We start from the raw sequence: 25,922 nt of genomic DNA on the forward strand, positions 1-25,922 counted from the left end.
ATAAGTTAATTTTACAGTATAAATACAAGTTAGGTTCTGACAGATTGGCTAATAAGAGTTATTTTTGCAGGTGACTTTGTCTACATGTAAAAATAATATTTGGAAAGAAATTAAATTAGGCCTCATTTGTGTTTTCTCAAGTAGTAGTATGCAATAATTAAGTTTGTTAGCAACTGAAGGTGTTTTGCTGATCAGCAAACCATGACACAATCATTAAAGACTTCATAAAATACCATTATCGCTTAATTAAATTTTCAACTCTCTTAATAGTCATGTAAATTTAGTAACTCTATTTGGGACTTTTATTAATAGTGTTTTTAATGTGAAACATTTAATTTAATTGTGATGCCCAGAATCAATGACAGATTTAACTATTTAATTTAAAAAAAATGGGTAACAAAGTGGCATAAAGGTTAACAATGGATTCCTGAGAATAGCATTCATGCAGTACATGTCGGTCAATGTATGTTTTTTCTGAATGCATTGGAAGCGTTCAAAGGGCATATGATAAACTGAGAAAATGTGCAACATAAGCTTCAGGGGGGCATTTCTATATGTAGGAACTCAGACTCTAGATTGACTTTGAGATGGACATAAATCAGCTTTGAAAATCATTCAAGAGAGCAGAGAAACCATCTTTAGACCAGGTTCTTACCGTGAGTGGTATCCTGCTGAAGGATTCTGCAGATGGCTCACAAAAGCAGTGCATATCTGGGCTATAATACTGTCTTTAACTAAGAATCAGTACAATATGAATAATGTACTAACAGTGTTACTTCACTTTATATGTAGGTGAGTCAATATTTTTCATAATATTGGAGACTGATATCCTGAAGTCATATTAGACAAGCAGTACAATTTAGCAGTTATCTATATGAATGTATTTTAACATTTCAAATAATAGTAAATACTGTATATGTTTATAGCAAGGACTTTAACTTTCATGTCTAGATATTTCAGTCCAAACGAGGTATAATACAATAGCTGTGGTTTATTCAACGCGTTTCAAAATTTAAAATTATTTCTTAATCGGGAAGAAACCAAATGTTTACTTCCTGATGAAAAAGTAATTTTAAACTTCGAAACGCATCGAATAAACCACAATTATTCTATTACACCTCTTCTGGACTGACATGTCTATAAACACGTCATCCACATGGTTACTTCCTGATGAAGAAGTAATTTTAAACTTTGAATCGAGTCGAATAAACCACAGTTGTTCTATTGTATCTCTTTTGGACTAACATGTCTACAAACTCAGCAGCGTGGAACTACTCCACAAAAACCTTTTTATGTCCTGCCAACGGTCACTTGCTGACTCGTGGATCTGCTGCAGCTGTCATCCATATTTAATGACTAACTAACGGACACATCAGGTTAGTATAATCTGATTGGGATCATACTGAGCCTACTGGATAAGACCCTATTTGCACTTTTTTTCCCACAGCTTTACTTTGATGTCTAGATACTGTATGTGTGAGACTTTTTTCCACAAAAAAGAAAATAAAAAATGTGCAAATATGTAAACACGTGGTACTGGGCACAACTTTTAGACAAGTGTGGAAAAAAGGCTACAAAGTAAAAATGTTTCAAAAAATAGAAGTATACATTTTTATCAATTAACGAATCCAAAATGAACAAAGTAAAATCTAAATCAAATCAAAATTTGGTGTAATCACTCTTTATATTCAAAACAGCAGCAATTCATCTAGATAAATTTGCACACAGTTTTTGAAACAACTCAGTAGCAATATTGCTCCAAACATCTTGAAGAACTAACCATGGATCTTCTGTGAATGTAGGCTTGGTGAAATCCTTGTCACCTCCAGCATTGCTCCCGTCGGTCTTCAACGTCCTTTCGGCAGCTCCAATGTTTCAGGGAGCGCCCTGGAGGTCACATTTCAATACATTTCCATTCAAGCCTCATTCTTGCTCTCCTAGACTTGCATTGAGCTCTTGTGACATAACTTCTGACATCTGGGCAGTCACACGTTTCAGGCACAAGATGGCACAGCGGGACCAGAGCAGCGTCGGTAAAAGGTGAAGCCACCGGAAGGTGAGTATAAGATCAGTGGTAGGGAGCTTACTTTTAAAGCACCATTCCAGCCCTGAAAACAACAAAATGCTGGACTTGTGCTTTAACCCCTTCCCGACTTGTGACACAGCGTATGCGTCATGAAAGTCGGTGCCAATCCGACCTGTGACGCATATGCTGTGTCACAGAATGATCGCTTCCCTGCAGGTCGGGTGAAAGGGTTAACTCCAATTTCACCTGACCTACAGGGACAGGGGGAGTGGTACTTCAGGCCAGGGGGAGTGGCTTCGCCCGTGCTCCGATCCACCCCGTGGGCTCCAATCCCACCCCCTCATACTTACCGAGCCTCCCGGTGTTTAACGATTCGTTACAGGTACATTTTGATCACTGAGATAAAACCTATCACAGTGATCAAAATAAAAAAGTAGTAAATGAACCCCCCCTTTATCAACCCCATAGGTAGGGACAATAATAAAATAAATAAAATATATTTACTTTTATTTTTCCACTAGGGTTAGGGTTAGGGTTAGGGATAGGGAAAGGGATAGGGTTAGGGTTAGAGCTAGGGTTAGGGTTAGAATTAGGGTTAGAACTAGGGTTAGGGTTAGGCCTCTTTCACACTTGCGTCGTTTGGCATCCGTCGCAATCCGTCGTTTTGGGAAAAAAAACGGATAGTGCCCGCAGGATCCGTTTTTTGCCCATAGACTTGTATTAGCGACGGATGGCCACACGTCGCATCCGTTGTACAACGGATCCGTCATGTTTTGGCGGAAAGTCGGTACGAAAAAACGTTCAAGTGAACGTTTTTTGTCGATCGCATCCACCATTTTCGACCGCGCACGCGCCGCCAAAACTCCACCCCCTCATCCCCGGACTTTAGACTGGGCAATGGATGCATTGAAAAACTGCATCCATTGCCCACGTCATGCACGAATTTCACAACGTGCGTCAGTATGTCGGCCCGACGCATAGCGACGGACCCGTACCAACGCAAGTGTGAAAGAGGCCTTAGAATTAGGCTATGTGTACACGGTATGGATTTGGCTGCGGATCTGCAGCGGATTCGTAGCAGTTTTCCATCAGGTTTACAGTACCATGTTAACCTATGGAAAACCAAATCTGCTGTGCCCATGGTGCGGAAAATACCACGTGGAAACACTGCATTGTATTTTCCACAGCATGTCAATTCTTTGTGCGTATTCTGCAGCGCTTTACACCTGTTCCTCAATAGGAATCCGCAGGTGAAATCTGCACAAAAAACACTGGAAATCCGCGGTAAATCCGCAGGTAAAACTCAGTGCCTTTTACCTGCGGATTTTTTCAAAAATGGTGCGGAAAAATCTCACATGAATCGTGGGCATCGTGGGCACATTGCCTTAGGGTTAGGGTTGGAATTAGAGTTAGGGTTGGAAATAGGGCTAGGGTTGGAAATAGGGTTAAGATTAGGCTTGTGTTTAGGGTTATGGTTAGGGGTGTGTTGTGGTTAGGGTTGGGATTAGGGTTAGGGGTGTGTTGGGGTTAGGGTTGTGGTTAGAGGTGTGTTGGGGTTAGAGTTGAGATTAGGGTTATGGCTAGAGTTGGGATTAGGGTTAGGGGTGTTGTGGGGTTGGTGTTGGAGTTAGAATTGAGGGGTTTCCACTGTTTAGGCACATGAGGAATCTCCAAACGCAACATAGCACCACCATTGATTCCAGCCAATCTTACGTTCAAAAAGTCAAATGTATCTCCCTCCCTTCCGAGCCCCGACGTGTGCCCAAACAGTTCTTTACCCCCACATATGGGGTATCAGCGTACACAAGACAAACTGGGCAACAAATATTAGGGTCCAATTTCTCCTGTTACCCTTGTGAAAATAAAATATTGCTTGCTAAAACATAATTTTTGAGGAAAGAAAAATGATTTTTTATTTTCACAGCTCTGCGTTGTAAACTTCTGTGAAGCACTTGGGGGTTCAAAGTGCTCACCACACATCTAGATAAGTTCCTTGGGGGGTCTAGTTTCCAAAATCGGGTCATTTGTGAGAGGGTTTCAACTGTTTAGGCACATCAGGGGCTCTGCAAACATAACATGATGCCGGCAGACCATTCTATCAAAGTCTGCATTCCAAAACATCACTACTTCCCTTCTGAGCCCCGACATGTGCCCAAATAGTTGTTTCCCCCCACATATGGGGTATCAACATACTCAGGACAAACTAAACAATATCTTTTGAGGTCCAATTCCTCCTGTTACTCTTGTAAAAATAAAAAATTGCTTGCTAAAAATAATTTTTGAGGAAAGAAAAATGATTTTTTATTTGCACAGCTCTGCGTTATAAACTTTTGTGAAGCACTTGGGGGTTTAAAGTGCTCACCACACATCTAGATTAGTTCCATGGGAGGTCTAGTTTCAAAAATAGGGTCACTTGTGGGGGAGCTCCAATGTTTAGGCACACAGGGGCTCTCCAAACGCGATATGGTGTCCGCTAACGATTGGAGCTAATTTATCATTCAAAAAGTCAAATGGCGCTCCTTCCCTTCTGAGCCCTGCTGTGTGCCCAAACAGTGGTTTACCCCCACATGTGAGGTATCAGTGTACTCAGGAGAAATTGCCCAATAAATTTTAGGATCCCTTTTTGTGACAATTTTTTCATTTTTACGGATCAAGTTGTGAAGCACCTTGGGGTTAAAAGTGCTCACTATGCATCTAGATAAGCTCCTTGGGGCATCTAGTTTCTAAAATGGGGTCACTTGTGGGGGATCTCCATTGTTTAGGCACACAGGGGCTCTCCAAACGCGACATGGTGTCCGCTAACGATTAGAGCTAATTTTTCATTCAAAAGTCAAATGGCGCTCCTTCCCTTCTGAGCCTTGCCGTGTGCACAAACAGTGGTTTGTGACCACATATGAGGTATCGGTGTATTCAGGAAAAATTGCCCAACACACTTTAGGATCCATTTTATCCTGTTGCCCATGTGAAAATGAAAAAATTGAGGCTAAAAAAATTTTTGGTGAAAAAAAAGTACTTTTTCATTTTTACGGATCAATTTGTGAAGCACCTGGGGGTTCAAAGTGCTCACTATGCATCTATATAAGCTCCTTGGGGGGTCTAGTTTCCAAAATGGGGTCACTTGTGGGGGAGCTTCAATGCTTAGGCACACAGGGGCTCTCCAAACGCGACATGGTGTCCGCTAAAGATTGGAGCCAATTTTTCATTGAAAAATTAAAATGGCGCTCCTTCCCTTCCGAGCCCCGTCGTGCGCCCAAACAGTGGTTCCCCTCCACATATGGGGTATCGGCGTACTCAGGACAAATTGTACAATAACTTTTGTGGTCCAGTTTCTCCTTTTACCCTTGGGAAAATAAAAAAATTGTCATTTTTGTGACTAAAAAGTTAAATGTTCATTTTTTCTTTCCATGTTGCTTCTGCTGCTGTGAAGCACCTGAAGGGTTAATAAACTTCTTGCATGTGGTTTTGAGCACCTTGAGGGGTGCCGTTTTTAGAATGTTGTCACTTTTGGGTATTTTCAGCCATATAGACCCCTCAAACTGACTTCAAATGTGAGGTGGTCACTAAAAAAATGGTTTTGTAAATTTCGTTGTAAAAATGAGAAATCGCTGGTCAAATTTTAACCCTTATAACTTCCTAGCAAAAAAAAAAATTTGTTTCCAACATTGTGCTGATGTAAAGTAGACATGTGGGTAATGTTATTTACTAACTATTTTGTGTCACATAACTCTCTCGTTTGACAGAATATAAATTCAAAGTTTGAAAATTGTAAAAATTTCAAAATTTTCACCAGTTTTCCATTTTTTTCACAAATAAACGCAAAAATTATCGACCTAAATTTACCACAACCATTAAGCCCAATATATCACGAAAAAACAGTCTCAGAACCGCTGGATCCGTTGAAGCGTTCCTGAGTTATTACCTCATAAAGGGACACTGGTCAGAATTGCAAAAAACGGTCAGGTCATTAAGGTCAAAATAGGCTGGGTCATGAAGGGGTTAAGTATCAGGCTACAAAGTCATAGTGAATGATTGGGAAATTCTAAAAGTATATTAACAGAAAATTATTCTAAAGTAAAAAAGGCACATAATTAATCAAATAAAATTTAATTACCAATCTTCAAGGTATTAAATTACAGCAGTAGATTTATATATCTATCCCTGATGAAGGAAAACGCTCTTTCAGAAACGCATAGGATTTTGGTCCTTTTTGTGATCCGTACCTTCTCAACGCTCAACTTCAAATTATCCCGTGGCTTTATGTGACCCATGACATCACGGCAGGTCCTGCTTCATTCATCGCGCACTGCGAGGAAGCAGTGAACACAGCCAGAAGCCGGGACTTACCAAGCAACACAGGATTCTGGACATCCCCACCGCCTCATCATCGAGGAAGGAACAGCGGTACCACGCAAGATAAAAGCTCCAACTAAGGTAACAGGTGGCATTGCACACCAGATTTCCGACCCGGTTAATCTGACTGTAACATGCCGCACTACCTCACCCACTGAAGCACTGCTACCGGCCGGGGCGGCTTCTCGCATTCTTTTGTTTTCTTATGACATCTTAAAGTTCTCCAATAGACTCTGAGAGATCCCCCTACCCTATAAGAATTACTCATTTGGTTATCCATACTGTGATTTTTTTAAGAGACTCATTTGATAAGACTTATCCATCATTGTCTCACTTATACGGTGCAATTTAATGGTACTCTGCCTTAGGTATTTATTTGAACTTGATCATTAATAGGTGGCCACCATTTGGACATATGCCATCTATTTCTACCAGCAGTTTATATATATGCATTTAGTATTTTTTACTGAGCCGCATAGATATTTCTGCCTGGGAGACTACTCCCTTAGGTTTACGGGCTAAGTGCAATATTCTTGTATACCTTTACACTCTGCGTATTTCCACAGATTATCCCTATTAAATACACTTTCTGGTTTCTTTAAATACTTGTTTTGCGCGGATTTATTTAGAACTATATATTTATACTCTGACAATATAGTGGTTGCTGTCTAAATCTGCTGCAATACAAGATTTTCTGTAACTGAGCGCCACTGCAACTCACATTATAAGATTTATATATCTGCATTTATAATAATAAACCAAAAACATGACTGAGATTTCTGCAATATACAAGGAAAATTACACTTGAGTCTCTAGCTAACTTACAAATAGTACTTCCTGTTGACCCCAACAATAAGTAAGAAATCCTATTGGCAAAAGTATCTTCCTATTTTTAACTTGATTTTGTTATTTTTCTGTCTTTTATTTGACACATACACACACATATTTGTTTGGGAAATCGACAGTTTTAAATGCAGTTTTTCCAGCCAAAACCAATTGTGAATCCAGCAAGATGAGAAGTGTAAATCCTACCTTTCCCATCTCTTTTGATTCCAGTTTTAGCAAAACCATTCATATGAAGGTGGAATAACTTGATGGATATAAGGAAAACATGGCATAGTTTCATCTAATTAGAACTAGATCCCTAGTTCATAAGACATACATTAAATACAGCTAGAAAATATATTTTTCTTTTTCCATCCCAAACATGAACAAGAAGATATACAGGCTCTTTGTAGCACTTACTATGCATACTAATCACCACACAAAATTTGTTCAATCATTCAAAAGATTTTCTGATTAGCTACATGCATTTCAATTTGCAGATGAACCCTTGGGATAATAAGATCTGATTTCTGATTGTGAGATGAATATAGCCGAAAAAGAGAATGCACAATACCTCAGACAATCAGGGTACAAATGAGTCAATGCAGATTGAAGAACTGATGTCTGAACTCAATAAATGAGTAGAAATAACATTTGTATCAACATTTCTGCAAGTAACATCAATGCAGTATTGCATTTATCCTGTTTGCTGCCCATGCTGCCCACAAAATGAGTTAGATGCAACTTGACGATATTTGCAATCTGGCACCCTCCTTCAATGCATCAGTCTTTATCGAAAGTGCTAATATGTTTTTTTTTTTTAGAGGCAATTAAATCCTGGCTATACACTTGAAATTTCCATACAATCCTTGTAGCCATCTCAGTTAGAGATTGGCAAATTTATTGAAGTGGAATTGAATTTTTAGAGGCTTGGTGTTTGTAGGGGCTATACTCTGTATATTATCTTCCAAGCAGAGATTGATTTTTAAGTTATATAAATAATCTAGTAGTATCACTCTAACCCCGAGGTCAAACATCTATTACTGAAGACTTCCTTGGGTGGTAGATAGCCCTTTATAGTATATATTTTTTTATATATTTTTTTGTGTTTCCTTTGCGCACACCGTATCACCTTCATTGAGTAAGCATTTGGGTTGTTTTTTTATTACTTTTATTATTAATTGAATAAAATTGATATTTTAGAGAGGTTTTTTCGGTAGTAAGCTGGAATTTAATTTTTATTCAAATTTTACAAAAATCTCTGTTCTGGAGAATGCAGAATTTTTGTAATTTTCTGTTTGTAGGAATTCAGCAAACTGGTGGCAACCTGTAGCCACCATCTTTCTGAAAACATAGAAGGCCAAAAAAAGGTTAAAAAAAAATACTCATCTCACTGCTAACCTGCTGCTCTCTGCTCACTGTTTGGTACTTCTAGCTGCAAGCAGGCCCTTGAGTACACTGTGCATACTTCAAGATCATGAAGCAGTGGTAGTGACCTGAGTGGTGAGTGGTGACGTATGAGTTTTTCTTTTCAATTTTTATATATTACTAGGGTTGAGCGACTTTCATTTTTTTAAGATCGAGTCGGGTTTTGTGAAACCCGACTTTGTCCAGAGTCGAGTCGAGTGCAGTCGGCCGATTATCGCTAAAAGTCGGGGATCGACCGAAACACGAAACCCAATGCAAGTCAATGGGGAAGCATAGTCGGCAGTGAGTGGAGGCCAGGAAAACACCTACAGTGCCCATTTTAATGCCAAAAACATCCATTCTTGTTTCTGAAGCTTGTCAATCTTAATTAACTTTATAATAATAGTTGTTCAATGGAACTTGGGGGTCATTTGGCAAATTTGTGGGGGGTAGGGCTGGTTCAAGGTTTTAGTGGGCCCAGGAATCGTGGACTACGTCACGGCGGTGGAGCAGGGAGAGGAAAGTATTTAAATGTTGCAAGTGCTGTGATCCTGAGCAAGCAGGGGGGCACACTTGTTCGCATTGGCACTGGCACAGGGCCCCTCAAAGTACAGCGGTGTGTTTGCACGGCGGGGGCGCCTCCCACCAGCAGCGACACTTTTGCGTACTCTGAGGGGCCCTGTGCCAGTGACGTCGCCAACGAGTATGCCCCCCCACCTGATGAAGGAACCTGCACTTTCATCTGCACCTTCCTCTTTGTCCCTGTGTAAGGTGGTATAACATGCGGGAAGGGGAACCTTACTTTCAGCAGGGTCAGATTCTGGCTGTGTAGAGTGCAAGGGGAATGTAGTGGTCTAGGTCAATGTACCAGCAGACTCATCTAGCAGTGGCTGGGCAATGGGCAGGATGAGGAGGAAACAGATATAGGGCCAAAGAATAAAGTAGGCTAAATGCAGTTCAAAATTGGTAACAGGACAGGACTAAACAGGCGGCATTGCTTTGTTCAGTGGAGTAGCAAACCCAGGAGCAGCAGACACTGTTTTAAGGGCCCAACCACACTAGTAGGCCAAATGCAGTTTAATATCTGATACTATAGGCCGAAAGCCAGAAGGTTGAAGCTCAGCTTTATTCAGTTGAGGGCAAACACCAGGGAGGGGCAGACACCGTTAGTAGGCCCTAACCACCAATTTTTAAAAACACAGCACTTAATGAGAGCCAGAAGGATGAAGCTCAGCTTTATTCAGTTGAGGACAAACACCAGGCAGGGGCAGACACCGTTAGTAGGCCCTAACCACCAATTTTTAAAATAACAGCACTTAATGAGAGCCAGAAGGTTGAAGCTCAGCTTTATTCAGTTGAGGAAAAACACCAGGCAGGGGCAGACACCGTTAGTAGGCCGTAACCAAAGTTGAAGGCCAAATGCAGTTTAATATCTGATACTATAGGTCGAAAGCCAGAAGGTTGAAGCTCAGCTTTATTCAGTTGAGGGCAAACACCAGGGAGGGGCAGACACCGTTAGTAGGCCGTAACCAAAGTTGAAGGCCAAATGCAGTTTAATATCTGATACTATAGGCCGAAAGCCAGAAGGTTGAAGCTCAGCTTTATTCAGTTGAGGAAAAACACCAGGGAGGGGCAGACACCGTTAGTAGGCCCTAACCACCAATTTTTAAAAACACAGCACTTAATGAGAGCCAGAAGGTTGAAGCTCAGCGTTATTCAGTTGAGGGCAAACACCAGGGAGGGGCAGACACCGTTAGTAGGCCCTAACCACCAATTTTTAAAATAACAGCACTTAATGAGAGCCAGAAGGTTGAAGCTCAGCTTTATTCAGTTGAGGACAAACACCAGGCAGGGGCAGACACCGTTAGTAGGCCGTAACCAAAGTTGAAGGCCAAATGCAGTTTAATATCTGATACTATAGGCCGAAAGCCAGAAGGTGGAAGCTCCGATTTAGACAGAGGAGGACAATTTGAATTAGGGACTGCAGACAGACTTAGTAGGCTGTCCCCTGTGGACCATGCATCCAACATATTAACCCATTGCGCCGTAATGGACACGTAATCTTCCGTGGCCATGCCTACAGGTCCATGCGTCTGTTGTCAGGTGCACCTTTGTACTCACAGATTGCCAGAGTGCATGGACAATGCGGTCTTCTACATGCTGGTGGAGGGTTGGGATGGCTTTTCTCGCAAAAGAAGTGTCGACTGGTTAGCTTGTAGCGTGGTACAGCGTAGTCCATCATGGCCTTATTAATAGTAAATAAAATATATAACTAGGCTCTATGAACTTTTAAATAGGTTCCAGGGGTACACGGGCAGCATTGGTGTGGTCAGTGGAGGAGTATTGCAAGTAGGGGCCGCAGACAGGCTATCAAAGGCCTAAAATAACAAACAGTAGGCAGTCATGGCAGTTTTATATCGGTTACATGGATACACAGGCAGGCAGCATTGTGGTCAGTGGAGGAGTAATGCAAGTAGGGACGGCAGACAGGCTATCAAAGGCCTAAAATAACAAACAATAGGCTCATGGCAGTTTTATATCGGTTACATGGATACACGGGCAGGCAGCATTGTGGTCAGTGGAGGAGTATTGCAAGTAGGGGCCGCAGACAGGCTCACAAAGGCCTAAAATAACAAACAATAGGCTCATGGCAGTTTTATATCGGTTACATGGATACACGGGCAGGCAGCATTGTGGTCAGTGGAGGAGTAATGCAAGTAGGGATGGCAGACAGGCTATCAAAGGCCTAAAATAACAAACAATAGGCTCATGGCAGTTTTATATCGGTTACATGGATACACGGGCAGGCAGCATTGTGGTCAGTGGAGGAGTATTGCAAGTAGGGGCCGCAGACAGGCTCACAAAGGCCTAAAATAACAAACAGTAGGCAGTCATGGCAGTTTTATATCGGTTACATGGATACACAGGCAGGCAGCATTGTGGTCAGTGGAGGAGTAATGCAAGTAGGGACGGCAGACAGGCTATCAAAGGCCTAAAATAACAAACAATAGGCTCATGGCAGTTTTATATCTGTTACATGGATACACGGGCAGGCAGCATTGTGGTCAGTGGAGGAGTATTGCAAGTAGGGGCCGCAGACAGGCTATCAAAGGCCTAAAATAACAAACAATAGGCTCATGGCAGTTTTATATCGGTTACATGGATACACGGGCAGGCAGCATTGTGGTCAGTGGAGGAGTATTGCAAGTAGGGGCCACAGACAGGCTCACAAAGGCCTAAAATAACAAACAGTAGGCAGTCATGGCAGTTTTATATCGGTTACATGGATACACAGGCAGGCAGCATTGTGGTCAGTGGAGGAGTAATGCAAGTAGGGACGGCAGACAGGCTATCAAAGGCCTAAAATAACAAACAATAGGCTCATGGCAGTTTTATATCGGTTACATGGATACACGGGCAGGCAGCATTGTGGTCAGTGGAGGAGTATTGCAAGTAGGGGCCGCAGACAGGCTCACAAAGTCCTAAAATAACAAACAGTAGGCAGTCATGGCAGTTTTACATCGGTTACATGGATACACAGGCAGGCACTCCAGGCAGCATTGTGGTCAGTGGAGGAGTATTGCAAGTAGGGGCCGCAGACAGGCTATCAAAGGCCTAAAATAACAAACAATAGGCTCATGGCAGTTTTATATCGGTTACATGGATACACGGGCAGGCAGCATTGTGGTCAGTGGAGGAGTATTGCAAGTAGGGGCCGCAGACAGGCTATCAAAGGCCTAAAATAACAAACAATAGGCTCATGGCAGTTTTATATCGGTTACATGGATACACGGGCAGGCAGCATTGTGCTCAGTGGAGGAGTATTGCAAGTAGGGGCCGCAGACAGGCTATCAAAGGCCTAAAATAACAAACAATAGGCTCATGGCAGTTTTATATCGGTTACATGGATACACGGGCAGGCAGCATTGTGGTCAGTGGAGGAGTATTGCAAGTAGGGGCCGCAGACAGGCTCACAAAGGCCTAAAATAACAAACAATAGGCTCATGGCAGTTTTATATCGGTTACATGGATACACGGGCAGGCAGCATTGTGGTCAGTGGAGGAGTATTGCAAGTAGGGGCCACAGACAGGCTCACAAAGGCCTAAAATAACAAACAGTAGGCAGTCATGGCAGTTTTATATCGGTTACATGGATACACAGGCAGGCAGCATTGTGGTCAGTGGAGGAGTAATGCAAGTAGGGACGGCAGACAGGCTATCAAAGGCCTAAAATAACAAACAATAGGCTCATGGCAGTTTTATATCGGTTACATGGATACACGGGCAGGCAGCATTGTGGTCAGTGGAGGAGTATTGCAAGTAGGGGCCGCAGACTGGCTCACAAAGGCCTAAAATAACAAACAGCAGGCAGTCATGGCAGTTTGAAATCGGTTACATGGATACACAGGCAGGCACTCCAGGCAGCATTGTGGTCAGTGGAGGAGTATTGCAAGTAGGGGCCGCAGACAGGCTATCAAAGGCCTAAAATAACAAACAATAGGCTCATGGCAGTTTTATATCGGTTACATGGATACACGGCCAGGCAGCATTGTGGTCAGTGGAGGAGTATTGCAAGGAGTGTCTGACACAGTTAGTACTCCAAAAAAACAAATAGATGTTAATGTCTCGCAAAACAACTATAAGTAAAAAAAGGGTGGCATGCTTAGGTACAGGGGTGGGCTCATCTGCAGAGTTTATGACAAAGTAATTTGGCAGTAAATTAGTATTTACTGGTGTCAATATAGGACACTGACCCAGACTACTTTAACTAGCAGCATAAATGCAAACAAATTGGTATTGTTTGTCAGTGCCAGGCATTGAATGATGTCAGTGCATAGACTAAACATTGGTGGAGCTGTGCGAGATAATTTTGCACGTGGTACAGCACAGTTTGAGCTGGGGGGGGGAACTCTCTTGTGGCCGGCGGTACCGCCTCAGGGCCCCTCATGTTACAACGGCGTGTCTGACGTTGGGTGCGCACCACCACCGCCAGAGACACTACATTGTACTATGAGGGACCCAGTGGCAATGCCGTCGACCAAAAGCGGGCACACCCGCCTCTTCAGACAATCAGCACTGTAACGGGTGCTTGCGCCAAGTGGCGAGACAACGGCCCCGTGGGGGGATTTTTCCCATTGGGGGAAGTGTAAACATGTCGTATGCTGGACAAACAGCTGCTGCAAATTAACAGATTGGAACACTCAGTAAGACTATTCCACAAGCAAGACCTTTTTATAGGAAAGCTAGGTGTCAGCCGGGAAAGGTGGGGCAAAATAATTTGAAATCCAGGAGTGGTTCATTTTAATGAAGGTGAGATCATCCACATTTTGGGTAGCCAGACGAGTCCTTTTTTCAGTTAATATTGAACCAGCAGCACTGAATACTCTTTCTGATAGCACACTAGCTGCTGGGCAAGCAAGCTCCTGCAACGCATATTCTGCCAATTCAGGCCAGGTGTCTAATTTTGATGCCCAGTAATCAAATGGGAATGACGGTTGAGGGAGAACATCGATAAGGGAAGAAAAATAGTTAGTAACCATACTGGACAAATGTTGTCTCCTGTCACTTTGAATAGATGCTGCAGTACCTGTCCTGTCTGCGGTCATTGCGAAATCACTCCACAACCTGGTCAGAAAACCCCTCTGTCCAACGCCACTTCTGATCGGTGCACCCCTAACACCTCTGCCATGTAGCCCCCTGCAGCTTGTGTGAGAACCATCACCGGCGCTGTGTGCTGGGAATGCCTGAATCACACGGTCTACAAGAGTAGCTTGTTTGGTTGCTAAGATTTGTTCGAGGTTCTCATGTGGCATAATATTTTGCAATTTGCCTTTATAGCGAGGGTCAAGGATGCAGGCCAACCAGTAATCGTCATCGCTCATCATTTTAGTAATGCGTGGGTCCTTTTTGAGGATACGTAAGGCATAATCCGCCATGTGGGCCAAAGTTCCTGTTGGCAAATCTCCGGTTGTGCTGGTTTGAGGGGCAGTTACAGGCAAATCTACGTCACTTGTCTCCCTTAAAAAAACAGAACCCGGCCTTGCAACGCCACTAATTTCTGTTGGCCCAGGAGAAGCTTCCTCATTAAAAAAGTACTCATCCCCATCATCCTCCTCGTCCTCCTCCTCCTCTTCGCCCGCTACCGCGTCCTCTACACGGCCCTGACCAGACAATGGCTGACTGTCATCAAGGCTTTCCTCTTCCTCAGCTGCAGACGCCTGCTCCTTTATGTGCGTCAAACTTTGCATCAGCAGATGCATTAGGGGGATGCTCATGCTTATTATGGCGTTGTCTGCACTAACCAGCCATGTGCATTCCTCAAAACACTGAAGGACTTGACACAGGTCTTGTAGCTTCGACCACTGCACACCTGACAACTCCATGTCTGCCATCCAACTGCCTGCCCGTGTATGTGTATCCTCCCACAAAAACATAACAGCACGCCTCTGTTCGCACAGTCTCTGAAGCATGTGCAGTGTGGAGTTCCACCTTGTTGAAATGTCGATGATTAGGCAATGCTGGGGAAGGTTCCAAGACCGCTGATAGTTCTGCATACGGCTGGAGTGTACGGGCGAACGGTGGATATGCGAGCAAAGTCTGCGCACTTTGAGGAGCAGGTCGGGTAACCCCGGATAACTTTTCAGGAAGCACTGCACCACCAGGTTTAAGGTGTGAGCCAGGCAAGGAATGTGTTTCAGTTGGGAAAGGGCTATGGCAACCATGAAATTCCTTCCTTTATCACTCACAACCTTGCCTAACTCAAGATGTACAGTGCCCGGCCATGACTGAGTTTCATTCTGCAAGAACTCGGACAGAACTTCCGCGGTGTGTCTGTTGTCGCCCAAACACTTCATTGCCAATACAGCCTGCTGACGCTTGCCACTAGCTGTCCCATAATGGCACACCTGGTGTGCAACAGTGGCAGCTGCAGATGGAGTGGATGTGCGACTGGGGTGTGTGGACGAGCTCTCGCTTCTGCAGGAGGACGAGGAAGAGGAGGAGGGGGGACGAACGCCTACAGCCAACTCTTTCCTTGACCGTGGACTAGGCAAAACTGTCCCAATATTGCTGTCCCCTGTGGACCCTGCATCCACCACATTCACCCAGTGTGCCGTGATGGACACGTAACGTCCCTGGCCATGCCTACTGGTCCATGCATCTGTGTCAGGTGCACCTTTGTAGTCACAGACTGCCTGAGTGCATGGACGATGCGGTCTTTAACATGCTGTTGGAGGGCTGGGATGGCTTTTCTAGAAAAGAAGTGCCGACTGGGTAGCTCGTAGCGTGGTACAGCGTAGTCCATCAGCGCTTTGAAAGCTTCGCTTTCAACTAACCGGTAGGGCATCATCTCTAATGAGATTAGTCTAGCAATGTGGGCGTTCAAACCCTATGTGCGCGGATGCGAGGATGAGTACTTCCTTTTTCTAACAAGAGTCTCATGTAGGGTGAGCTGGACTGGAGAGCTGGAGATCGTGGAACTAGCTATGGTGCCGGTGGACATGGGTGACTGAGAGAGGGTTGGAGATGGTATTCTTGCCGGTGCCCTACATGCAGTGTTTCCTACTACTAACCTGGTGATTCCCTGACTGCTTTGGCCTGGCGACGAAAGCTGCACAGATACTGCAGGTGGTGTGGGAAATGGTCGGCTTACAGGGAGGGAAGGGATGTAGCGTTGCTGACTAGCTTCATTGGCTGAGGGTGCTGCAACCTTTAGGGACGTTTGGTAGTTAGTCCAGGCTTGCAAATGCATGGTGGATAGGTGTCTATGCATGCAACTTGTATTTAGACTTTTAAGATTCTGACCTCTGCTTAAGGTTGTTGAACATTTTTGACAGATGACTTTGCGCTGATCATTTGGATGTTGTTTAAAAAAATGCCAGACTGCACTCTTTCTGCTATCGGATACCTTTTCAGGCATTGCAGACTGAGCTTCTTTAACCCCTTCCTGACATCAGACGTACTATCCCGTCGAGGTGGGGTGGGCCCGTATGACCGCCGACGGGATAGTACGTCATCATCGATCAGCGGCGCTCACGGGGGGAGCGCGGCCGATCGCGGCCGGGTGTCAGCTGCATATCGCAGCTGACATCCGGCACTATGTGCCAGGAGCGGTCATGGACCGCCCCCGGCACATTAACCCCCGGCACACCGCGATCAAACATGATCGCAGTGTACCGGCGGTATAGGGAAGCATCGCGCAGGGAGGGGGCTCCCTGCGGGCTTCCCTGAGACCCCCGGAGCAACGCGATGTGATCGCGTTGCTCTGAGGGTCTCCTACCTCCCTCCTCGCCGCAGGTCCCGGATCCAAGATGGCCGCGGCATCCGGGTCCTGCAGGGAGGGAGGTGGCTTACCGAGTGTCTGCTCAGAGCAGACACTTGGAAAGCCTGCAGCCCTGCACAGCAGATCGTCGATCTGGCAGAGTGCTGTGCACACTGCCAGATCAATGATCTGTGATGTCCCCCCCTGGGACAAAGTAAAAAAGTAAAAAAAAAATTTTTCCACATGTGTAAAAGAAAAAAAAAAAAAAAAATTCCTAAATAAATAATGATAAAAAAAAATATATTATTCCCATAAATACATTTCTTTATCTAAATAAAAAAAACAAAACAATAAAAGTACACATATTTAGTATCGCCGCGTCCGTAACGACCCAACCTATAAAACTGCCCCACTAGTTAACCCCTTCAGTAAACACCGTAAGAAAAAAAAAAAAAAAACGAGGCAAAAAACAACGCTTTATTACCATACCGCCGAACAAAAAGTGGAATAACACACGATCAAAAAGACTGATATAAATATCCATGGTACCGCTGAAAACGTCATCTTGTCCCGCAAAAAACAAGCCGCCATACAGCATCATCAGCAAAAAAATAAAAAAGTTATAGTCCTGAGAATAAAGCGATACCAAAATAATTATTTTTTCTATATTTTAGTTTTTATCGTATAAAAGCGCCAAAACATAAAAAAATGATATAAATGAGATATCGCTGTAATCGTACTGACCCGACGAATAAAACTGCTTTATCAATTTTACCAAACGCGGAACGGTATAAACGCCTCTCCCAAAAGAAATTCATGAATAGCAGGTTTTTGGTCATTCTGCCTCACAAAAATCGGAATAAAAAGCGATCAAAAATGGTCACGTGTCCGAAAATGTTACCAATAAAAACGTCAACTCGTCCCGCAAAAAACAAGACCTCACATGACTCTGTGGAGCAAAATGTGGAAAAATTATAGGTCTCAAAATGTGGAGACGCAAAAACTTTTTTGCTATAAAAAGCGTCGCTGGTTTCACACTTGCGTTTTTGTCTGCAGCGTTTTTTGCACAAAAAAACGCATGCGTTTTTTCCCTATATTTGACATGAAAAACGCATGCGTTTTTTTTGTACGCGTTTGGTCGCGTTTTCAAACGCATGCGGTTTTTTTCTGCATGCGTTCATTTTCAGAAATACAACCTGCAGTATTTTCTTGCGTTTTTAAGCACATGCGTTTGTTTGCGTTAAAAACGCATGCATTTTTATCGAAAAAAAACAGAAAACACACTGAAAAGCCACCCACCACCATCAAGGTGATAAAGGGATCCAAACCCTAACCCTACCCCTAAACTCATCCCTAACCGTTTAATGAACATTTTCTGACAGTCATAGTGCCACGTATTTCAGTGCCACGTATTTCAGTGCCACGTATTTCAGTGCCACGTATTTCAGTGCCACGTATTTCAGTGCCACGTATCACGTATTTCAGTGCCACGTGTTTCAGTGCCACGTATTTCAGTGCCACGTATCACGTATTTCAGTGCCACATATTTTAGTGCCACGTATTTCAGTGCCACGTATTTCAGTGCCACGTATTTCAGTGCCACGTATTTCAGTGCCACGTATTTCAGTGCCACGTGTTTCAGTGCCACGTATTTAAGTGCCACGTATCACATATTTCAGTGCCACGTATTTAAGTGCCACGTATTTCAGTGCCACGTATTTCAGTGCCACGTATTTCAGTGCCACGTATTTCAGTGCCACGTATTTCAGTGCCACGTATTTCAGTGCCACGTATCACATATTTCAGTGCCACGTATTTAAGTGCCACGTATTTCAGTGCCACGTATTTCAGTGCCACGTATTTCAGTGCCACATATTTCAGTGCCACGTATTTCAGTGCCACGTATCACGTATTTCAGTGCCACGTGTTTCAGTGCCACGTATTTGAGTGCCACGTATCACGTATTTCAGTGCCACGTATTTCAGTGCCACGTATTTCAGTGCCACGTATTTCAGTGCCACGTATCACGTATTTCAGTGCCACGTGTTTCAGTGCCACGTATTTAAGTGCCACGTATCACGTATTTCAGTGCCACGTATTTCAGTGCCACGTATTTCAGTGCCACGTATTTCAGTGCCACGTATTTTAGTGACACGTATTTCAGTCACGTTTAGGGTTAGGGTTAGGGGTAGGGTTAGGGTTAGGGCTAGGGTTGGAGGTAAAGTTAGGGTTAGGGTTTGGATTACATTTACGTTTGGATTAGGGTTGGGATTAGAATTATGGGTGTGTCAGGGCTAGGGGTGTGGTTAGGGTTACCGTTGGGATTAGGGTTAGGGGTGTGTTTGGGTTAGGGTTTCAGGTAGAATTGGGGAGTTTCCACTGTCCAGGCACATCAGGGGCTCTCCAAGCGCGACATGGCATCCAATCTCAATTCCAGCCAATTCTGCGTTGAAAAAGTAAAACAGTGCTCCTTCCCTTCCGAGCTCTCCCGTGCGCCCAAAAAGGGGTTTACCCCAACATATGTGTTATCAGCGTACTCGGGACAAATTGAACAACAACTTCTGGGGTCCAAGTTCTCTTGTTATCCTTAGGAAAATAAAAATTTGGGGGGCTAAAAATCATTTTTGTGGGAAAAAAAAGATGTTTTATTTTCACGGCTCTGCGTTATAAACTGTAGTGAAACACTTGGGGGTTCAAAGTTCTCACAACACATCTAGATAAGTTCCTTGGGAGGTCTAGTTTCCAATATGGGGTCACTTGTGGGGGGATTGTACTGTTTGGGTACATCAGGGGCTCTGCAAATGCAACGTGACGCCTGCAGACCAATCCATTTAAGGCTGCATTCCAAATGGCGCTCCTTCCCTTCCGAGCTCTGTCATGCACCCAAACAGTGGTTCCCCCCCACATATGGGGTATCAGCGTACTCAGGACAAATTGGACAACAACTTTTGGGGTCTAATTTATCCTGTTACCCTTGTAAAAATACAAAACTGGGGGCTAAAAAATCATTTTTGTGAAAAAAAAAAAAAGAATTTTTATTTTCACGGCTTTGCGCTATAAACTTTAGTGAAACACTTGGGGGTTCAAAGTTCTCAAAACACATCTAGATAAGTTCCTTGGGAGGTCTAGTTTCCAATATGGGGTCACTTGTAGGGGGTTTGTACTGTTTGGGTACATCAGGGGCTCTGCAAATGCAACGTGACGGCTGCTGACCAATCCATTTAAGTCTGCATTCCAAATGGCGCTCCTTCCCTTCCGAGCTCTGTCATGCGCCCAAACAGTGGTTCCCCCCCACATATGGGGTATCAGCGTACTCAGGACAAATTGGAAAACAAATTTTGGGGTCCAATTTATTCTGTTACCCTTGTAAAAATACAAAGCTGGGTGCTAAAAAATCATTTTTGAGAAAAAAAATAAAAATTATTTTCACGGCTCTGCGTTATAATCTGTAGTGAAACACTTGGGGGTTCAAAGCTCTCAAAACACATCTAGATAAGATCCTTAGGGGGTCTACTTTCCAAAATGGTGTCACTTGTAGGGAGTTTCAATGTTTAGGCACATCAGGGGCTCTCCAAACGCAACATGGCGTCCCATCTCAATTCCAGTCAATTTTGCATTGAAAAGTCAAATGGCGCTCCTTCCCTTCCAAGCTCTGCCATGCGCCCAAACAATGGTTTACACCCACATATGGGGTATCAGCGTACTCAGGACAAATTGGCCAACATTTTTTGGGGTCCAATTTCTTCTCTTACCCTTGGGAAAATAAAAAATTGGGGGCGAAAAGATCATTTTTGTGAAAAAATATGATTTTTTATTTTTACGGCTCTGCATTATAAACTTCTGTGAAGCACTTGGTGGGTCAAAGTGCTCACCACACATCAAGATAAGTTCCTTAGGGGGTCTACTTTCCAAAATGGTGTCACTTGTAGGGGGTTTCAGTGTTTAGGCACATCAGGGGCTCTCCAAACGCAACATGGCGTCCCATCTCAATTCCAGTCAATTTTGCATTGAAAAGTCAAATGGCGCTCCTTCCCTTCCAAGCTCTGCCATGCGCCCAAACAATGGTTTACACCCACATATGGGGTATCATCGTACTCAGGACAAATTGCACAACATTTTTTTGGGTCCAATTTCTTTTCTTACCCTTGGGAAAATAAAAAATTGGGGGCGAAAAGATCATTTTTGTGAAAAAATATGATTTTTTATTTTTACGGCTCTGCATTATAAACTTCTGTGAAGCACTTGGTGGGTCAAAGTGCTCACCACACATCAAGATAAGTTCCTTAGGGGGTCTACTTTCCAAAATGGTGTCACTTGTAGGGGGTTTCAGTGTTTAGGCACATCAGGGGCTCTCCAAACGCAACATGGCGTCCCATCTCAATTCCAGTCAATTTTGCATTGAAAAGTCAAATGGCGCTCCTTCCCTTCCAAGCTCTGCCATGCGCCCAAACAATGGTTTACACCCACATATGGGGTATCATCGTACTCAGGACAAATTGCACAACATTTTTTGGGGTCCAATTTCTTCTCTTACCCTTGGGAAAATAAAAAATTGGTGGCGAAAAGATCATTTTTGTGAAAAAATATGATTTTTTATTTTTACGGCTCTGCATTATAAACTTCTGTGAAGCACTTGGTGGGTCAAAGTGCTCACCACACATCAAGATAAGTTCCTTAGGGGGTCTACTTTCCAAAATGGTGTCACTTGTAGGGGGTTTCAGTGTTTAGGCACATCAGGGGCTCTCCAAACGCAACATGGCGTCCCATCTCAATTCCAGTCAATTTTGCATTGAAAAGTCAAATGGCGCTCCTTTCCTTCCGAGCTCTGCCATACGCCCAAACAGTGGTCTACCCCCACATATGGGGTATCAGCGTACTCAGGACAAATTGTACAACAACTTTGGGGGTCCATTTTCTCCTGTTACCCTTGGTAAAATAAAACAAATTGGAGCTGAAATAAATTTTGTGTGAAAAAAAGTTAAATGTTCATTTTTATTTAAACATTCCAAAAATTCCTGTGAAACACCTGAAGGGTTAATAAACTTCTTGAATGTGGTTTTGAGCACCTTGAGGGGTGCAGTTTTTAGAATGGTGTCACACTTGAGTATTTTCTATCATATAGACCCCTCAAAATGACTTCAAATGAGATGTGGTCCCTAAAAAAAATGGTGTTGTAAAAATGAGAAATTGCTGGTCAACTTTTAACCCTTATAACTCCGTCACAAAAAAAAATTTTGGTTCCAAAATTGTACTGATGTAAAGTAGACATGTGGGAAATGTTACTTATTAAGTATTTTGCGTGACATATGTCTGTGATTTAAGGGCATAAAAATTCAAAGTTGGAAAATTGCAAAATTTTCAAAATTTTCGCCAAATTTCCATTTTTTTCACAAATAAACGCAAGTTATATCGAATAAATTTTACCACTAACATGAAGTACAATATGTCACGAGAAAACAATGTCAGAATCGCCAAGATCCGTCAAAGCGTTCCAGAGTTATAGCCTCATAAAGGGACAGTGGTCAGAATTGTAAAAATTGGCCCGGTCATTAACGTGCAAACCACCCTTGGGGGTGAAGGGGTTAACCGGATGGCCACGCTGTCCTCCAACTGGTTTTGGTTTTGCCACGCGTTTTTGGCCAGATACGGGCCCGGTAGATGGAACCTGTTGTGATGTTGATGCCTGCTGCGGCTCCTCCTCCTCCGCTTCAGAACTACTGCCGCCTGCACCCTGTTCCCCCAATGGCTGCCAATCGGGGTCCACAACTGGGTCATCTATGACCTCCTCTTCTATGTCGTGTGCGATTTCGTCTGTGTCACCGTGTAAGCCGGTAGTATAGCGTCCGTGACGGGGCACCATAGTCTCCGCTGGGTTTGATTCTGCCTCAGTACACTGCGAGGGCAATGTTCTGGTCTGAGTCAAAGGAAAAGCATAGTAATCTGGCTGTGGCTGTGCATCTGTGCACTCCATGTCCGATTCAACTTCTAATGGACATGGCCTGTTAACTGTTTCACTGTCTAACCCAGGAACGGTATGTGTAAAGAGCTCCATGGAGTAACCCGTTGTGTCTCCTGACGCATCCTTCTCTCTTGTTCTGGGTGAAGAAGACAAGGAAGTGACTTGTCCCTGACCGGGAGTATCCACTGACGATGCACTGCTCTGACATTTGGCACTTTCCGAGGAGGAGGCGAAAGAGCTAGAGGCAGAGTCAGCAATGAAAGCCAATACTTGTTCCTGCTGCTCCGGCTTCAAAAGTGGTTTTCCTACTCCCAGAAAAGAGAGCGTTTGAGGCCTTGTGTTGCCAGACAAGGAACCTGGCTCAACAACTCGAGACTTAGGTGCTGTACTGCTTTTACCACGACCACCTGATGCTCCACCACCACTACCATCATTACCAGCTGACAATGACCGCCCACGGCCACGACCTCTTCCACTAGACTTCCTCATTGCTTGCAAAAAGTAACCAAAGTAACACTATTTGTTACTGTAAAACAACTTATAAGGTGAACTCAAACTTCTGTAGGATTTATATATACCTTTATAGGTGCCTGACACTGAAAGGAAAATCAGGCCCAATGTTACACACTAGGTTTTCTGTGGCCCAATAATTTGAGACAGATGGCACACACAGGCCCAGCACTCAAGCAGAAATGCCAATCTTAATCTCCCACTATTTTTTTTTTTTTCTGGGAGAATTTACCCGCCCCAAAAAAAGGCCCGGTATTACACAGTGTTTTCAGTGGCACACAATGAGAGAGAGATGCCACACACAGCAATGGCACGGAGGCAGACTTGACAATATTTATCTCCCACTAATTTTTTTTTTTGGAAAAGGGAGAATTTAGGAAAAAAAAAAAAAGGACAAGTATTACACAGTGTTTTCAGTGCCACACAATGAGAGAGAGATGCCACACACAGCAATGGCACGGAGGCAGACTTGACAATATTTATCTCCCACTAATTTTTTTTTTGGAAAAGGGAGAATTTAAAAAAAAAAAAAAAAAAAAAAAGGACAAGTATTACACAGTGTTTTCAGTGCCACACAATGAGAGTGAGATGCCACACACAGCAATGGCACGGAGGCAGACTTGACAATATTTATCTCCCTGCAGTTATCTCAGAAAAGTATGGCAGGCAGCTGTAAAAGGACTGCTGCACACAAAAGTGTGGACAAACACACAAGATAGCTGTGCAGAAAGGAAGGAAAAACAGGATTTGTGCTTTGAAAAAAGCAGTTGGTTTACACAGCGGCGTACACACAAAGCAACGCAGCTATCAGGGAGCGTTCTAGGGCAGCCCAATGAGCTACAGCGCTGAGGAAAAAAAAATGTAGCTTCCACTGTCCTGCAAACAAAAGGTGGTATTGGACAGTGGAAATCGCTACAGCACAAGCGGTTTGTGGCTTTATGTACCCTGCCTATCACTATCCCTGCTTCCGAAGAAGCTGCAGCAACCTCTCCCTACGCTCAGATCAGCAGCAGTAAGATGGCGGTCGACGGGAACGCCCCTTTATAGCCCCTGTGACGCCGCAGAAAGCAAGCTAATCACTGCAATGCCCTTCTCTAAGATGGTGGGGACTGAGATCTATGTCATCACGCTGCCCACACTCTGCATCCACCTTCATTGGCTGAGAAATGGCGCTTTTAGCGTCATTGAAACGCGACTTTGGCGCGAAAGTCGCGTACCTCATGGCAGACCCCACACAGGGATCGGCTCGGTTTCATGAGACGCCGACTTTGCCAAAAGTCGGCGACTTATGAAAATGAACGATCCGTTTCGCTCAACCCTATATATTACTTCTGTTATGTTCTGGGGTACAGAGAATGGCTTTTAGAAACTATCATTTGAGTTTTTCAAGCAAAAGACATACTGGTAATGTTTTTTTCATGAAGTGTATTCTTTCTTATGTTTTTTGGCAATTTTTATAGCTCATGTATATGCAAAATAGTGAGTGGCTTCCAAGCCAAAAGAATGGTTGGGCCACTTCTTTTAGCTTCTTCCCGTGAAGCAATTAAAGAAGTCCCTTAAGGACTGAACATATGCACAGAAATATGTTTTGTCACGGTAGTGCATAAGTTAATTCTTTTTAGCATTTTCTAAGCAATTTGTATAGATGTCGTATGAACAGGCCCTAAAAGTAATTGAGGAGATATTCACACTGATCTTGGTGGCTATCCTTGTAGTCTGACTGTTGAAAACTCTTCAGCTTGTAGTTACGGGCCAATACTGTATAAGAAAAAAACAGCTACTATTCCAGAAATATGAGTTCCAACATACAGTATATTGCTTGGGAATTCAGCTGCAATATACCTTGCATCCAGCTTTTGGTTACAAAAATAAGCAAAATTAAATACATGGCACCCTTTTACAATTAAAATTACCCATGATATTCAGAAGCTGGTGCACTTATACAGTCATATATTTAATGCTTAAATTTCATTACAAACTGAAAGGCATAATATGTAGGTAAGTACATGGTTAAAAAATGATTGAAATGTTTGGTATTTGCATCATGCTTACTGACAGCAAGTGGATGGATAGAAAGAATTTCACAGTGAGCCATAATGTAAATGTATGTGAGCATAGACTGCAGTTTCAGTTGAATAATACCTTTAGCTATTTTTATTATAAATAATGATTGACAAATGAATGACGTCTCCCTAATTACAAAGGAAAAAAATCTTCCACGTATCTAAGTAAATTGCTTTTAATGCATAGACCTGCTATTTATAATCAGATTCCTGCCAAAAACTGCTCTAGTGTAAGAACGGGAAAGAGAAACTTACTGCTGCCGATCTCGGTACAGCTTGCTGATGTTTTCCCACTGGAAGGAAAGCTCTGACAGTTTTTCTTGAATTTTCTCCTTTTCTTTTGGTGTAGCTGATTGGAGAACTGCATTCTTTCTGCTTTGAGTGAAGCCGATTTGACCTGATAGTCTCCCTAGGATTTGTTTTGCGTTCTGAAACAATGAAATACAAGAAAAGTAAAAGAGCTGACAAGTCAATTTTAAACTGTGATGAAACAATGTAGGAAATGTTTTAAAGGAGTTTTCC

The 25,922-nt window shown here is 43.3% G+C and overlaps 1 protein-coding gene across 5 annotated transcripts in view; it reads right to left on the minus strand.

Annotated features, from left to right (window-relative positions):
- Nucleotides 1-25,922, minus strand: part of DMD (dystrophin) — a 3,762,639-nt gene that overhangs the window by 1,960,203 nt on the left and 1,776,514 nt on the right. For all 5 annotated transcript variants that reach the window (XM_077296691.1, XM_077296689.1, XM_077296692.1 and 2 more), the window contains one exon: nt 25,656-25,828. In XM_077296691.1, the coding sequence (XP_077152806.1) occupies nt 25,656-25,828 (173 nt within the window). The remainder of the gene's footprint in view (nt 1-25,655; nt 25,829-25,922) is intronic.

This window comes from Ranitomeya variabilis, chromosome 3 (assembly GCF_051348905.1).
Source record: "Ranitomeya variabilis isolate aRanVar5 chromosome 3, aRanVar5.hap1, whole genome shotgun sequence".
NCBI classification, from domain to species: domain Eukaryota; kingdom Metazoa; phylum Chordata; class Amphibia; order Anura; family Dendrobatidae; genus Ranitomeya; species Ranitomeya variabilis.